This window comes from Hippocampus bargibanti, linkage group LG11, assembly GCF_051943395.1.
Source record: "Hippocampus bargibanti isolate YZ-2025 linkage group LG11, ASM5194339v1, whole genome shotgun sequence".
Taxonomy (NCBI): Eukaryota; Metazoa; Chordata; class Actinopteri; order Syngnathiformes; family Syngnathidae; genus Hippocampus; species Hippocampus bargibanti.
In genome coordinates this window covers 16,585,607-16,603,085 of record NC_142744.1, presented here as the reverse complement: position 1 = coordinate 16,603,085, position 17,479 = coordinate 16,585,607, and the positions used below count along the sequence as shown (strand labels likewise).

General features: G+C 41.9%; 1 protein-coding gene and 1 long non-coding RNA gene across 3 annotated transcripts in view; one reads left to right on the top strand and one right to left on the bottom strand.

The window, feature by feature from the left end:
- The first annotated feature begins 4 nt into the window (after positions 1–4).
- LOC148891802 (uncharacterized) lies at positions 5–12,656 on the top strand. Of its 2 annotated transcripts, none has more exons than XR_016116430.1 (4): positions 5–104; positions 10,657–10,806; positions 11,348–11,489; positions 11,635–12,656. It is a non-coding gene; the product is annotated as an uncharacterized LOC148891802 (long non-coding RNA). The 2 variants fall into 2 exon arrangements; XR_016116429.1 differs by lacking the exon at positions 5–104 and adding an exon at positions 7,589–7,714.
- The window catches only part of LOC148891801 (laminin subunit alpha-3-like), a 120,180-nt gene continuing 107,712 nt past the window's right edge, over positions 5,012–17,479 (bottom strand). Inside the window, exons 62-74 of the mRNA XM_089008182.1 lie at positions 17,361–17,478; positions 16,546–16,686; positions 16,335–16,465; positions 15,374–15,508; positions 15,176–15,296; positions 11,555–11,691; positions 11,286–11,466; positions 10,639–10,797; positions 10,399–10,564; positions 9,263–9,417; positions 8,727–8,820; positions 8,528–8,647; positions 5,012–6,027 (exon numbers count right to left, since the gene is read on the bottom strand). Of these exons, the coding sequence (XP_088864308.1) occupies positions 5,882–6,027; positions 8,528–8,647; positions 8,727–8,820; positions 9,263–9,417; positions 10,399–10,564; positions 10,639–10,797; positions 11,286–11,466; positions 11,555–11,691; positions 15,176–15,296; positions 15,374–15,508; positions 16,335–16,465; positions 16,546–16,686; positions 17,361–17,478 (1,804 nt within the window). The 3' untranslated portion in view covers positions 5,012–5,881. The remainder of the gene's footprint in view (positions 6,028–8,527; positions 8,648–8,726; positions 8,821–9,262; positions 9,418–10,398; positions 10,565–10,638; positions 10,798–11,285; positions 11,467–11,554; positions 11,692–15,175; positions 15,297–15,373; positions 15,509–16,334; positions 16,466–16,545; positions 16,687–17,360; position 17,479) is intronic.

The window sequence follows — 17,479 nt, the reverse complement described above, 5'->3', positions numbered from 1 at the left end:
CGTTCGCGAAGGAACCGGCTCTCTTAGAGACATCTCTTTGAAGTGAACGATTGGAGCCGGCTCTTAATAGGGAGCAGTTTATAGGGACCGATTCCGCAACACCTGTGAGTGAATGACACGCACACACACACACACACCGGAATATAAATAAAGTCATAAATTTTAAAAATGATCAGAATCAGAATCACAAAACCTTTATTCGTCCCACAATGGGGAAATTTTCAGTCCACAGCAGCAATTTGAAAGGGGATGGGGTGACGGAAAACAGGATATTCTAAGCATAGTAAAATAAAAATGTCATCTGTATATTGTAAATATGCAAAACCGTTTAATAAAAACTACATAGTGAAAGTATCAAGAAAGTCATATTGATATATGTAGCTGTATTGCATCAACCCATATTTACAGTACAAGTGTCCCGTTTTTTTAAATATACTGTATTGCAGTGACGTGCGGTGAGGTTCATGGCTGGTGAGGTACTGACGTCATCACAGTCAGATTTACAAACATTTGAACTCCACAGAGTAGCTTATTCACCATTTCATTGGCAACAGTTAACGTGTTTTGCTTAAAATGTCATGTCAGCATTCTTTATAGACTGCATACAAACTGTAGCATAGAAAAAAAAGAATTAAAAAAACTTTATTATCGTGTTACCTTTACTTATAAATGAAGTCCAAGTCTCTCTGTCTCAATGGAGATCACTGCCAGTGAAGAAAGTCGTCCTCGGTCAGTCCTGTTTCGACTGTTTTTGTCTTTTGTGCTGAAAATGACCGCTCCACTGATGCTGTAGTAACTGGAAGAGTGAGCACAAGCTGGAGCAACCTTGTCGCTTCATGAATAGTTTCAATGAGTTCCTTCTTGGCCAAAAAGCTGAGAAGCTGTCCAGGAGATTTACATTCATCCCTCACCGTTTGTGAGCTATACAGTCCAGTTTTGGTCTTCCTTTAATTATTATCTCCTGCTTCGATTGAAAGTCCAGTTGAGAAAATTCTTTCAATTTAGATATGTAATCCACCATTCTGAAAATAAGGCCAATCAACATGAAAAAAATGACTGGATGGTTGCACTTAACTTGCTAACTGTTTACTGTAGCTTGCTGTCACTAATTCTATTATTCTGCAGCCCAGGAGTCGCAAGAAGAATCTCTAATCACCAGCGCCCCCTGTTATGAGGCAGGAGAACTGTGTGCCTTACCTATGCACACAGTTTTGATAAAAAATAAAATAAACACTGTAGTACAGTGTTTATAATGTACAGCGACTGTACATTATATACACAAGCTAAACTGTAGAAATTTAATTCATACACTAAAAGCTTTTGAAAACTTTAATAGCGATATGCAGAGGGACAGCAATGCGGTCATACTGCAGAGCAAACCAACACGTTATCATAGTGATTGCGCAATCCATGGTGAGGCTCAGCCGACTACTGCCTCACCGCTCATCACCACTTAGTATTTGAAAGGTAAATGTGAAAATTCATCGATTTTGAAAAAAAAATCAAAAAATGGTGAAGTTAAATGGAAAAGAACGTTAAAGTACAACTCATGACAGGTGACACCTGCCTCCCCTGACTGCACGTCACTGCTGTATTGTATATTTTGGTAGTACATTAATTTAAGCAACATTTAAGCAACAGCACAAAAACTCAGGAGCGATTTGGGAGCCGCAAGAGCCTGATCTTTTAGGTGAGCCGAGCCGAGCCAAAAGAAACAGCTCTCTAAAAAGAGCCGTAATTCCCTAACGACTCTCCTGACAATTGCAATACGGAAACAAAACATGCGCATGCGTAAAGTGTACTTCCTTTTCTGTGAAATCACAAAAAACCGTGGTTTATATTCCGCCAATCAAATAACACACTCCTCAGACACCGGAAAAGGAACACCACCCAGAAGTACTGTACATAATCTCCAGTTTTCAGTGAACGCTGTGGCAATTCGTCGATCTTGTGTTACGTCAACGAATGACTTTGGTGCATTCTGTTGCACAGTTGTGTGGACACTTATTTTATATTGTCTCTTGCCGTACCTCGATGTGCATCGCCCTCGTTTGTCACCGGTTCGTTTGTTGGAGCTTGTTCTCACGCCGCTGATTTTAAGTCTGCCTTTGTTTTCGACATTGTCGCAATTGCTGCTTGCCTCTGCCGCTTCCGAAACCCTGCAGTTGTGGTGGGAAATTGTCATTTTGTGTTTGGTTGTTGCATTAGGGTCTTGTTCGTTGCATTGTTCGTAATTCATAAAATGTGGGCACAGCGCGCAGTGTTTGCTTGATTCGCGGCCGTTCTAATTTTGGTGTGTCAGAAAGTGAGGCTGGGGCGGGTTGCTAACTTGCTTTCTTTTGCTACATCATAGTTGTGTGTCAGCGATGCCTTAAAATGGGAATCGCTCATCAAGCGCATGCGGTTTTTGATCACATGGCCAATACTTTACGTGTCAGTTGTCATGTTTGCATTGAGGGTTTGTATCTGTATTCTTTTGTTTGTTTGATTGCTTTATGTGTGTATTCATTATTTCATGTCTTCGTGTATATATTTTGTGACTCAACTGGTAAGTATACCAACCCTGTTTTACGACACCCACATAACGTCATGTGGCAGTGTGGCATATACTACATTTACCCCCCTCTAGGGAAACTAGAGGAACTAGGGAAATCGGGTAGACTGCCGGTTTCCCCGCTTAGCCTTGTGGGTCATTCTGCCACGTAATAGGCTAAGCACCGGCTGGGATCAGAACATTAGAAGTCTGTGATCTTCTTCTTCTTCTTTTCCTTTCGGCTTTTCCCTTCAAGGGCTCGCCACAGCGAATCAGTAACCTCCATCTTCAGAGGTATGATACGCATGTTTGTTTTGGCTGTGATATAGTCATCTAAATACCGCGGACGCGAGCTGGCCGAGGCTCTGGTCGAGGCTCTGGTCCCACAGGCACGGCTGGTTCACCACGCTCTTCAAGGTGTCTCACTGCTGTTGTCGACCATGTGACAGGAAGGTCAACGTTGTTGTTTGAGAGGTCTGGGTCAGGGGTCGGTGATGCCACTCTCCTGAGGCGGCTGGCATGCCAACGCGACCCGTCAGTTAGACGGAATGTGGCCGGTCTAAGTTGGGCGGTAATGTAAATTTCTCCACTGTGAGACTAATAAAGGCAAATCCAATCCAATCTGGCCTGGTGCTGTCCAGAATGAGTCCAATTTGTGGGAGCGGTTGGGGCGGCGAATGCGGACCCAGTCCAACACAGTAAGTGTGGGTTGCTTCGCCCGGTGCTTCTTGTCAAATTGCCGCTTCATGCGCTGCTGCTCATTGGCCACTTTGCTGGCTGAAGAAGACTCCGACCTTGGTGTGGCTCTAGCAGGAGGACGGAGGCGGTCAAGGGGAAGTTGCAGTTCACGTCCCAGCATCAGGAAAGCTGGGGAGGCGCCTGTTGTGGAATGAGGTGTTGCTCTGTAGTGCAACAGAGTGTTATGTAGTGCAGAAGAGAATGGGAGGCCGTCTGCCAGGTGTGCTCTGAGTCCAGTCTTCAAAGTTTGGTTGAACCTTTCTACCCCCCTGTTGGCCTGGGGGTGACTGGGCCTCAAGGTGACTGGAACCACAGTACAAAGCCCCCGAGCCACGTAGACGTCATTCCAACATGAAAGTTCATCCTTGACCCGGTGGAAGGGTGCAAGTTGCTCAGGGACCTTCTTGGGCCAACCCTCTCGAATGAAAGTCCGGCGCTTGGTCAGTGTTGGGTCTTCCGCGGATGCTGCCTGCAGTTCTTCAGTGACACAGTAGATAGGAGGGGCGTGTGGAGCATGAGGATCAAACCGCGTTCAAAGGAATCCCGTTGAGTGTCCAGTGTAGGACTGGGGGTGGCACGGGAAAGTAAATCCGCCACCACATTGTCTCGTCCTGGTGTAAACTGGGTGGAGAAATTGTAAGCCTGCAATCTCTCAGTCCACCTATACAACCGCAGCGGCTTATGTCGTGGCCCAGTTGTTGTCAACAAGGCTGTGAGAGCCTTGTGTAAAGTGACGGCCATACAGGTACATGTGCCACCTCTCACATGCCCACACACAGGCTAGGGCCTCCCTCTCCCCAACAGAGTACTTTTGCTCAGTTGAAGTGTGCGACCTCGCTATTGGGCGCTCTGTCCAATGATGGTTGGGGACAGCACAGCCCCAACCAAAGTGTTGGAATGCGTCACAAGTCACGAATGTTGGGCTGTCTAGGTCAAAATGGGCGAGTACTGGTGGGGAGGTGAGCTGTGTCTTGAGTCGGCAAACAGCTGCCGAGCATGCTGGTCTCCATGACCAAAGGGTGTTCTGCTTTCGGAGGGCCCGAAGTGGGATGGTCGTATTGGAGTAGTTCGGGAGGAAACGCAAGTAGAAGGCTGTAATGCCGAGAAAAGAGGATAATTCTGCAGGGCATGAGGGTTCTGGCAGGCGCAGTACTGCTTCTATGTTTGAGTGTATTGGACTTAGGCCATCGGCTGTCAGGCGAAATCCCACAAACTCAATAGCCGATGCCGTAAAGATGCACTTCTCCCTATTTAGGGTGAGGTTGTGGCGAGCCAGCACATCCAGCACCTTGGAGAGGCGGTCGTCATGTTGGTCACCCGACGCACCATGCACTACGATATTGTCCAGGTACACGACCACACCTGGGATGCCTGCGAAGATGGTGGCCATGATCTGGCGGCAGAGCTGAGGCCAAAAGGCATCTGTGTGTAACGGAAAACCCCCATGTGCGTTACAAAGGCTGTAAGGTTGCGACTGTCTGGGTGCAGGGGGAACCTGGAGGTAGCCATGGCGCAGGTCCAGCTTTGTGAACACAGTTGACCCATAGAACTTGGCAGCATATACATATATATGTGTATATATATATGTGTGTGTGTATATATATATATATATATATATATATATATATATATATATATATATATATACACACGTGTATATATATGTGTATATATATATATGTATATATATATGTATCCATTTTTGATCCAATAGTAAGAAAAGCACATAGATTTCATAAATAATTTATGAAGTAATTTAATTGGTGATATTACAAAATGCTTTACAAACCATCTGTTACAAAACAGGAATGCAAGTTTTAAATTTATCCCCCCCCAAATTCCAATTGTAATGTATTTATTTTCAGCCTTTTTTCTCTTTTGCCCTCAGACGTAAACACTGTCTGAATCATGCGTCAATATCTTTTTTGGGGTGTGTATTGTTCCATTTCAACTCTACTCAGGACACACTGTTGTCCAATGTAAACCACATCGAGAACCACTCGGAAGAATGCATGCAAAAGGAATGCATAAAAATGTCAGAAATATGATTTCTTAGCCTTTGTGGAGACCTTAATAATGCAAAAGGGAATCAAACATGCCTAATGGGAAAAGTAACGAGCACCATCAACTGCACAATATTGATACGTACATATTTAGGTACAACCATTTGTAATCTCCAAGGACCACACACACACACACACACACACACACACACACACACAGACACTTTCTAATCTGTTTCTCTTCATGAGGATTGTGGCGTGTGCTGGAGCCATACCCGCTGTTTTCAGGCAGTAGGCAGGGTACGCTCTGAACTAGTTGGTGTATCATAAAGGATCTTAAAGTGCTGTGTTATGTAATGCAGCCCACATACCTCACCTTCTGCAACTACCCATCCGTAAAAAAAAGAGTAGATGCATTCATGAGTTGGCGCTGTACATGATTTTAAAATAAATACATGCATAAGTACGTACGCACGCACACGCACGCACACCTCACCGTACATAGTGAGACAAACACATTCTCCGTCCTCTTGGTTACAGATTGCACATCGTTGTTTGGAGGTGGTCCCAAGTTTTGGCCTTTTTTTTAAAATGCTGCAGTTGTGCTTCAGCCTGGACATTCCTTGAGGTTGACAGGCCCGACCACCAAGGGTAATCTGGCGAACACGACGGACTCCCCATTGACCTTCATGTCCTGGATGCAGCCCACAAAGGACGTGGTGACGGGCGGCGTCCGCAGCAATGAAATCTCATCTGTGTAGAATGATAAAAATGTGGCCTGTGAAGCATTTCAATTCATAATAGTCTTTTCGTTTTACTGTGTGACAGAGGCCACATAGCATTGAACTGTGCTGCTTTGTACGCTTCCAACTTCCTGGGAACAATATGCGAAAAGGGCTTTTATTTGGTGCCCAGTGCTCAAAAATGATAGGTCCGAAAAGTGACGTTTTGATGTGTTTGGTGGGAAAAGACTTACAAAAACCCTAACTGATAATACCATTGCATCATTTATTTATGTAACATGTTAACATGACATTTTCCAGTAAATTCTCATGTCGTTGCTGTTCTCTAAGAAAGTGTGTCTTTGCTTTATCATATACAAAAACAAATAATCACTTTTTAACCCATGGCATGTCTTTTTTTGCCAATACCAGGGATGCATCTGGGAAATAAAAGAGGGGGCCAGTTGGCCCCTCTTGTGTCTGAAAAGGGGGCCAATTTCCAAAATTGTTGGGGCTTGATTTAACGAGATTGCTGAAGTGTACAAAACTGATTGAAATAAACCAAAATACATTCATTGGAGCATAATATTTCTAAACTGCAAATGCAAAACCACTATTTGAGTGAAATTTATTTTTCTCATATATCAATTGAAATTCAAGTCTAAGAATTTGTTCATACATAAAATAAACACATAGTTTCAATTTTCTTTTGTTACTACACAATCAATCCTGTGCTCCAGTATTTTGACATTCTACGGCATTACTGAAAAGACAAAGAGAACAGACTTAGCACAATATTTCTTACTAGTGTCTCTTATTTTCCTTTCGGCTTGTCCCTTCATGGGTAGCCACAGCGAATCAGTGTCCTCCATCTTCAGAGGTTTGATTCGTTCTTAATAGTGTCCCCTTAAACACATTTCTTTGCTTTGAAGATTTCCAATGTGCTGCAACAACTGACATCATTCCCATTAGCCACTGAATTCGAATCATTAACAGCAGTTTGCTGTCACAAATTGTGACAACCGTCCGCAGACTTATTCGATCGTTTCGAGAATGTGTTTGCTTCCTGTTTTTAATGTATTTTAGTTTTACTGCTGTTCTCACGCTCCACCTTGAAAACTTCCATGTTTGCTGTAAATACTGCAATGCACCGTGGGTAAACGAATATTCAATTATCTCTTTCGATAAGTTTTCGGCGGAAAGCCCAAAATATCCTCAAGCACGACTTTGGAACGCACAAAAAAAAAATGCAAGGTGATTATGGCTAAATAGAAGGTAAGGCATGATGGCTGACGACAAAAGTTAAAACCCCTGATTGAAAACGAATACCGTAATTTCCGTACTATAAGCCGCGACATTTGTCACAAGTTTTCAACCCTGCGGTTTATTCAACGATGCGACCGATTTATGTATTTTTTCTAACGCCCGCCATGGGGCGCTCGAGCACTAAAGGTAAAAGTGAGACACAAGTTGAATGTAACTTGGCGTGTGAATTGTGAATTTAAAAAGTGGGCCGCCAAATTGAAAGGAAGGCTAGGATAACCCGAGGCGAGAGATCGTTTAACAAAACTGACCGTATTCCTGATTGCGTTGAGCATTGTGAAAAAAATCAACCATCACCAACGGGTTTTGGAAAGCCGAGCTGCTGCGTGACGTAGAGGACAGCACAAGCTCGGAAGTGACTTGTGCATCGCAAGTCACTGATAGGTGCCCTGTTAGTGAGTGCTAACGTATTTCTTCCGTGTCTCAGTGACTTGCTATGTTTTTGTACCCAGACCGTTTCGCGAGTGCTAACGTGTTGCTGCTGTTACTGCCGTGTCTCAGTGCATGTTTTTAACAAGCCTTGTTCGGGCTGTGTTGCTTTAGTAATGCTTGTTGTGTTGTTGCTGCGTAACAGGCACTGTTTTGAAACAAAAGTTAAGATATATCATTAAAATGTTTTCTGTGTACTGCCTGTCTTTATCAACATTTCATGTTTCAAGTTTGGCACGTGCAGTTTATAGACAGGTGCTGTTTATGTATGTACAAAATGGTTTTTCCTTTCAGATGTACTGGGTGAGGCTAATAATCTGGTGCGCTCTGTAGTCCGGAAATTACGGTAGTTTTCAATTGCTGTTTAACAAAATTTGTTTCTGAAGCTATTTTAACAGAAGTATGTCATATTTGGCGTGGATCATGGAGCAAAATGCGCTAATCGTAATAGACATGCGCTGGTGCTGGCGTAGTGGAGTTACAAAGTTGCACCAGTGCCTGTCAAAAAGTGAAAATGGCGCAAGGGTGCAGCCCATAACTGCAGACTAGTCTCAGGGGTGGACCTCTGTGGTGGAGGATCCACCAAAAATGGCGCAAGGGTGCAGCCCAGATGCATCCCTGCAATACTGCTCTGACCGCACAGAAATCCCAACGAGAATCAGAGTTTTTCTACTCTACAAGAGAACTGCAGAACTTGTATCCCACTTTCAGGCACACAGGCGACCCAATACTTTGGTCCAACTTTGTGGAAACGCTTTGTAAAATAGACAGGCACTCACCAGGAACGCCCCCCACATAGAGGGGATATTTGGTCAAAGTAGCAGTGGAAGATGGTGGTCCGATCTTGTATGTGTCCACTGTGTCCACGTGCAGTTGCACAACATTCTTCCTTTTGATGACTGCAAGATTTGGATGAAAAGTGGTCAATGCACATGTTTATAGAGAATAAAACCAAGAGTGGTGAATGTTGCATTTTACCAGAAACTTTATGAAAGGTTCCATCACAGAGTGTCGTTTTTGGCTGAACGGATGCCATGAACTCCCCTTTGCCATTGTTAACTAGGGCCACCATCTAAAAATATACCAACAATTTTATATATATATATATGTGTGTGTGTGTGTGTGTGTGTGTATATGTGTGTAAGTAGCAACACTCAATAGAAGTTAAGAAAAAAAAAATTCAACAGGTACAATATTTCATAATCCAAACTTTCCATGCTAGCCGTAAAAAAAAGATCTCAAATTCGATAGAACAGGTCCTAACGCAGTGATTCTTAATCTTGTTGGAGGCACCGAACCCCACCAATTTCATATGCTCATTCACCGAACCCTTCTTGCAATGACTGTGCCTACTAACTGCAGACTAATCTGAGACCGACTCACCGAACTCTAAGGGTTCGATCGAACCCAGGTTAAGAACCACTGTCCTAACGTATACTGTACCCAAGATGTGACTGGTGCCCAAAAAAGGTCTTTTTTTGTCCGAGTATTCAGTCCTGTCAGTCAGTCCTCACCTCTCCTTTTAGCAGGTAAACACTGACATAATTCCCCATGGTCATTTCTTGGTGAGCTCCGCTAGAATGGCCAATGTGCAGCAGGAGTCCGGTCAGCGTCCTTGGACGAATGTTAAACAGAAGCTCAAAACTGGATCCCACGGCGAAGGAATCATCTGCAAGACCAAAGAAGGAGTCGTGATTTGACAGCATTGAATAACTGAGGGAGATTCTTTGATTGAATTCAGATTGATTCGATTGGTTCTATAAATATAGCAGTGGCGGACCGTTAAGTACTGCAAAGCCTTCTCTGCTGGCCTAAAAATATCTGAATCACAGACTGATTTTAATTATATTTTGGCCATGAATTCTTATTAAATAATTCCAAATTGTCTGTTAGCTTCCTTTCATTACATTTCCGCTTATGTGCTGCTTCGAGATGTATGTTTTCGTATTAAAGCATTTAACCAATCACATTTCAGCCATCATTTGTTACCAGGGTCAGAATTCTACCTGGACGCCTTCACAATCAGTTCTGCGGGCACTGTAGCAAAAAAATAAGTGTAGATCGAACTGTTCGAACCAACTAGACTTTGAGTTGGCAACCCAAAAGGGGTACCAACACCTTCACGAAGGTGCTGGTCAACGTCAGAGTTTTCGCAAACTATGATTGGCTAGTCACTAGCCAATCTGCTCTGATCACAAGCCACTAGTGGCAAGAGCAGACTTGCCAGAGATAGCACATTGCATCGTTAGCGAGCTGCATAAGCAAATATATTGTGTTGATTTAATCACAGTTTTGTTAGCCCACAATGGCTGAAGGAGGAAAAGAAATGAATTAGGTTTGAGATTTACTGTTAAAGCCATTTTCAAGATGGACCTTTCAAGAAAAAATGGACATCATTAAGAAAGTTCTATCAGTTATTTCCTTGCTAATGGTACCCTCAAGTGGACTTGTAGTAAATCACACCACACTTTTTTCAGTGTGGATTGATTGAGACTTTATACTACTGAAGGCCTAGCAATGAAAGCCACGGCCCGCCACTGAAATATAGTACTGTATTGCTAAAAGCAGAATTGTATGTAATGTGTGAGTTGATTTAGATGTATTGTAGTTTGGACTACATCATGACATCTGTTGATTACTGAGCGCTCACTGATGACGACATGCGCTCCATTCCCAGAGAAGTAGGCCCCCCTCTGAGTGTGGCCCTCGAAACAGGGTCCAGCTCCGTGGTTTGTGGATGGATTCAGCATGGCCGCTCCGTTCATTTTAAATTGACGTACGCAGCCGGATACGCTTTGCTTCGGGAGGTTCTTGGACTACAAGTAACAAAAAGTGTAAAAGCAAAAACAGTATTTGACTCGAAATGTGTGATCTGTATGTTGTTTTCTACCTTTAACTCTTTGTGCAGGTAGGGTGGGGCACTGCCCAAGAACACAGGCGACATGAAGTGCTTCATGGAGGCCACGTCCGCCGCGCTGAGCTGACCGTCCTGGGCTCTTATGCCATCTACCACGAGGCGGAATTTCTTTTTCTCCAAACTGAACATCACCTGCAGGAGGTACGTTCTCACATTTTACATACACATGAGACATAGACATATACTACTTTCATTCCTTTCATCACTTTGCTGCTGTGAAATGTACATTTCTCCACTGCAAGACTAATAAAGGCATATCCAATATACATATACACATACATACTTTATTAATTCATTTCACACTCATGCAAATTACTGACAGGTCTCTATCGGACTAAGTGGCTTCTCTACTGCCGTTTGACTCATGAGGCGTTCAAAGAACATATTCGAAAACGTAAATTTAGGATAATTTTAAATCACACCTAGAAAATCAAAACTAATCCACCTGAACAGAAACTCAAATGAGGAAATCACAAAATAAACCTTGGGGTTGGACACATCACCAGCGAATAAAGAACATAAAGAACTCTGAGACAGTCCAGTTTATTACAGGTGAGTAATAAAAAAGGGGGGACTATTCTGATTAAAATTCAAAACGTTTTTTTTGGATGTCCACTCACCGAATGCCACTTTCCATCGTTGTACTTCTCCCTGTTGAGGATCTCATTGTATTTACCCACAGATAGTCTGATTCTCCCTTTGGACATGTAGAGAGCCAGGTGAGAGTTCCGTCCTCTTGTTGCAGCGAAGAACAACAAGCCATCTTGGGATCGAGTCCGGATATCCAGAGAGAAGTGTGGCCTAAGGGGAAAGAAAGATGAGCAGTGAGTTTCAAAACGGCCGGGTCAAAATGAAAGTTTGGCACATATCTCATTGCTAAAGGACTCACCTGGGCTGCAGCACCTGCAGCGGCAGGCTGTAGCTTAAGTGGCTCACAGTTCCCCCCATGTGATACGCATCTGCCACCAGGCCCGGTACCGTGCACGGAGACGCACTCTCGTTCATCACAGGCGACATTGCCGCCTCCTTCAACAAAAGTAGAAAGACACCATTCAAAGGTGGACCTTGTAAAAAATCTACAAACCGCTTTCCTGTCATTGTGGCCTCCTGGGATGTCCTACAAACAGTACGATTGCAAGGTGATTCGACATACTGTAGTGTTATAAATTTTCATTCCAACAACCACATGAAATGTCAACATGAGTAATTTGATTTCAATCATACAAAAGGAATGGATTGGAAGGAAACAAGTGTTTGTAAATGTAAACATATTCACAGTGCAGAGGTCGTGAGTTCAAGACCCGGTCCGGCCTCCCTATGTGGAGTTTGCAATGTTCTCCCTGGTCCCGCGTGGATGTTCTCCGAGTCCTCCGGCTTACTCCCACATTCCAAAAACATGCATGGCAGGCTGATTGAACACTTTAAAATTGTCCCGAGGTGTGAGTGTGAGTGGCGGATGGTTGTTTGTCTCTGTGTGCCCTGCGATTGGCTGGCAACCAATTCAGGGTGTTCCCCACCTACTGCCCGAAGACGGCTGGGATATGCTCCAACTCATTCGGCGACCCAAATGAGGATAAAGTGGTCCGGGAAATGAATGTAAACAGGGTGACAAAACTATTGCATATTTTTCAATTGTACCCAATATCTTGGTACCGATTTTAGCAGGGATCATGCAAGTTGATGCACATGATTTGCAAATTAGTGAGCGCTCACTGATGACGACATGCGCTCCATTGCGCTCCATTCCCAAAGAAGTAGGAACCAACCAATCCCCCGCCTAGTGCAGTGCCCGAAGATGGCTGGGATAGGCTTCAACACCTCCCGCGACCCAAATGAGGATTAAGCGGTCTCGCAAATATGAAGAGAGAGAAAAGAGAAGAAAGAGAGATGGGGCGTGGGGGATATACAGAGACAGACGGACAGACAGAGAGACAGACAGACAGATTGCGTAATTGATTGATGAATAGATAGAAGAGAGGGGGAAAATGATGCAATGGTTTTGTTGTTTTCATTTTCCATGCGTTTAAAATGTTAATTTTGTATGTGTGTCATTTGCTTCTAAAATATATCTCTCCAATAAAAGACAATTTGATTTGTATGTTGATTATCGTTTTTTTCTATAATGGATAGCTAATCAGTTACAATTAGCATATATATATATATATATATATATATATATATATATATATATATATATATATATATATATATATATATATATATATATATATATATATATATATATGCAGTGAGACCTCAACTTACAAACACCTCAACTTACGAACTTTTTTTTACAAACGTCAAATTTATGAAAATTAAACCTTATAATAAGAACTATTTTCATAATACACACCCACCACGGCTGGCGGAGTGATCTTCGGCGAAAGCACACGACCGAACAGCACCAGAGGTTAAGTTACCAACAGTCCTTATGGAAGGTGACTCTCCTTCCACAAGCCATCAACGACCATCAAAAAGGTAAATAAAACTTTATTTTACAGCACAGTTTATTTCTTTAATTACAGTCGTCATGTAATGCGCCTCTCTTTCCAAACAGCAATTCCCTTTGACCTTCGACCTCCAATGCCATTCCATCAAGCCATAAATGACCATCACAAATGTAAATAAAGTGACTTTATGATACAATGCAGTGTATTTCTTTCATTACAATACAATAGCACATTTATTATACATAGAATAAGGTCTGTTGTGTGTAGTTTTAAGGCTTATTTAGTTGAAAAGTATATTTTATGGAAACCCGGAAACGGATTATTCCCATTTTAAATGTTTTCTATGGGAATTTTTTTTTGAGATACACACTTTTCGCCTTACTCTATCTGGGAACCAATTAAGTTCGTAAGTTGAGGTCCCACTGTGTGTGTATATATATATATATATATATATATATATATATATATATATATATATATATATATATATATATATATATATATATATATATATATATATATATATATGCTAATTGTAACTGATTAGTTCTGACTGTGGTTGTTATACCCGGTGGAAAAAAATGCAAAACGGCATTAAATGTGTTATTTTCCACTTTATACTCTGTATGAGGTGTGAAAAAAAACATGTGTATAGAACAATATAGTCCAAAAGAGAATTGCCTTTAAGAAAGCCAGGGATGTTTATTTTTGTTATTTCCAGCAGATAGCAGCTCGTGTTTCACACCATGACAATCCACCATCACTGATCATATCTGTTTTGTTTATGCAATGCAATCCAGACACACTGAAATTGGATATCTTTACCCACTTGGGATTCAAAAGCATTTATAAACAAATTATCTCAACCTTATCTGGTGATTCCTTGTAAGGCTGTCATATATTGTTACTTAAACAAAAAGTAAATTCTTCCAAACATTTTTAATTAGAAATTATCAATATTCTGAAAATATTTTATGATTTATATTTGGAAGAGGTCTTTCAGCAAAGACACCAATAAAAATGTTTTTTTTTTTTTGGTCAAATGGACATGACATGAGGGTGATGAGGAGTGATGAGGTGAAAAACAAATGTTTACTTCATATTCATCCATCCATTTTCACTCCCCCAATCTTATCATCACTGAGGGAATTCAACCCAAGCTACGTGCATAAGTCAGGCAAGTGAACCATGTTAATATCTACTTTAATATAATCAAAATAGTGCAGTATTTGCATTATTGGAGTATTTGTATGTTACTGTTAACATGGAAGAAAGAGACAATGAGAGGATTTCATTCAGGCTTATTATTTATAAGTGTTGTTTAGGCATAGGAACATCTGAAAAAAAAACAATGTTGAATATTTATTTTATTATATTAGGAATGAGTTATGAAGGTCCATAGGTTCATGCAACGTGTTGCTTTTATTAAATGAATGACAGCAAAAAGAAGTGTGGTACAGTGTTAGGGTTAGACTCCTGTCAGCAGGTCTTTTGGCTCCTCCTTCTCCTTCATCTCTGGAAATAAGGCAGCAAAATAACGTCCGTCAAACATATCAAGGCATACATTTCGACCACCATAAGCACCAGGGATGGGCCTTATATTTTTGCGGTTATGTGGAACTCGGTGGCAGAAACGCTGATGTTAAGGACTTCATCTGTGTTGCTGAAAATGGCCGCCATAGAAATGATTGCTGAGCGTTAAAACAAGAAAAATTCATCTAAACAGTGAGCACACTCGTGCAGGAGTTTCTGTTAACCATGGCTCACACCAAGTCGCTCGCATGCAGAATTGATAGCGTTTGAGGGAAATTATCTGTGGGTATTAACTAAAAACTCAGGCTTTAGAATTTTCCAGGTTGGTTCCAATGAAGTACTGTATGTTGTTGCTGAAGTTTCATTTAAACAGCAATAGTACACGTCATCCATAAGCAATTAAACACCTTTTCTAGAGGACAGATTTTCACTTTTGGAAGCAGGGTCAGATTTACAAAGCCACACATTTTGCAAATTAGCATTTGTGTCCCGCTTTAGCATTGACAGAGCGCAAGAGCTACGCTCACCTTCTTGGGCATATGATTGAGCATCTGTTGGACAGGACTGTCGGGAGTGCATACGTCCACCAGGACGTCTCCCGACGACTTGAAGTCAGTGAAGTCCTCAGGCTTGTACCTACGGTTGGGCCTGGAGATGTAAAAAGAAACACGCTATTAAAAACACGCAACGAGGCACAGCCAACGTGGCTCTCCAACGGCAATCACCGTCTGGTGTAAAGGTTGGAGATGCAGCCTTTGAACTTGTCTTGTCCCAAAATCACAGAGCCCCCTGTGTCGGCCACAGAAACGGTTTTGCTTTGCTCCACGGCGCTGTCGTCATCATCAATCACAATCTCCGTCCTGTAGGGAGCCATCCAAACAACCGTTAATATGCGTTAGTTTTGATTTAGGGTGTCAAAGCAGGACACCTATGCTGTAAAAATATATATACGTACATACAGTAAATGTTGAATTGACTCCATTTTATCTCAGCAGGTGGTTGGATCCAGTTAGTTTAAAGTACATTTACAGTCTACTGCTCTTACCCAACCACACAAGTGTGTCATGAAAAGAACGTTGTTAATTTCAGTCACAGTTGAATTATTCAGGAAGATACTGAGCAATTTTGTTTTGCTCATTCAAAAAAAAAAATCCACTAGAGGTCACCCAATCTGTAATGGATAAGTACTACATTTTGAATTTGAACTTTACTGCAAGTTATTTCTCTTTCGGAAAAATAGAACCCAAGAGCGGCATTGCCTCATCCACAAATCCCTCAAAATGAGATAATATTCAAGCCATTTATTTTCAAAGTGGAATCTCATGAAGTGATTTTTTTGTGAAACAAAAGACACTTTCTGGTATCTTTACAGTTTTAACTATTAATACAGGCAAAGGTGTTTTACATATCAATAGTTTCTGTGACTTGCCTGTTAGTGATAGATTACGGAACTCTAATAAATCAAGGGCCTTGGGTTTCATTCTTTTAGCAAATATTCATCCACAAGATGTTCGTTTTATACTCATTCAAAGCATGCAGCTCCTGTGTGTCACTATAATTATTATCCTTACGCTCGGTCAAAAATACAAATCTGCCCTCTTTTTGTCAAAATATTCTCCAATCGAAAGGATTTGTTTGCGTCCATTAGAATTCCAGATTGCCATGGATTAACTTCAGATTTTATACCTGCCAGCTTTTCTGGACACGGTCAAATAATGCCAGTGGCCATCGTTGTATTTCTTGTTGGAAATCCACTGCTTGTTATTAAAAGACACAATCACGTTGCCGTTTTGTAAAGCCAGATGAATGCCGTTTGACTGCGTGAGAGAAAAGAAAGCATTCAGAATCAGCGATTGAAAGCAATCTGACGTCTTAATTCCAATTTCCAGAGACTGACGGCTTTTTTCGATTGCAGGAGGATGCCGTCGTTGTCGGTGCTCATGAAGCCCAGGGAGAGCGAGACGTCGTTGGCCAGGCTGAAGTCTGACAGATCAGCCGACAAGGAGCTTCCCGGGCTGAACTCCGCTTTTCGAGAAGTCTGCGTGAGAACGAGCATGCACAATTCAATCAAAATCAATATCAAGCATACGGAGATCATTTTATTCCATGCAGGCTTATTTCTATCAAGCTTTTGGGCATTTCAATGATACAAACACTGATTTTCCTCAGTCCAAGCAAGGCGCTTTGTGTTTGTACCTTGAAACCGAAATGGTATGCCTCTACGCAGCACACCGCTTCCCATTGTATTTTTATATGACCAGATGATGCAGTTGGTCCTATTCAAAACATGCATCAATTTATTAAATGCTTTTTTTTTCTCTCATACTTTCAATATTTGCTTGATTTTAAACGATTACTCCCTAAACAGCCTAATAATCAAAAATAGCACCAAAATCAAGGGTGGATTATTCAAATAGTTTCCATAATTTACATGCATTTATTAGGGGTTTTTGTATTTATTGGCAATCGCAGTGCACACATTGACAAACATTCACGCTCACACCTATGGAAAATTTAGGGTGTTCAATCAGCCTGTTATGCATCTTTTTGAATTGTGGGAGTTCCACCAGAGTACCCGGAGAAAACCCGCGCAGGCCCGCGGAGACCATGCAAACTCCACACAGGGAGGGAGGCCAGTTCAAACCCATGACCTCATAGGCCCTTCCCATATTTCACATGCCATTTAAATGAAAAAGTGTTAAAGTGACTTACCAGAGAATCTTTGGGACAACCTTTGCTAATGCCCACTTTCACATCGATGAGTTTAAAATTTTGGTTGAGCTTCACATTGTTCAAGCAGCCTTTGAAGGCTTGCATGGTGATGTTATGCC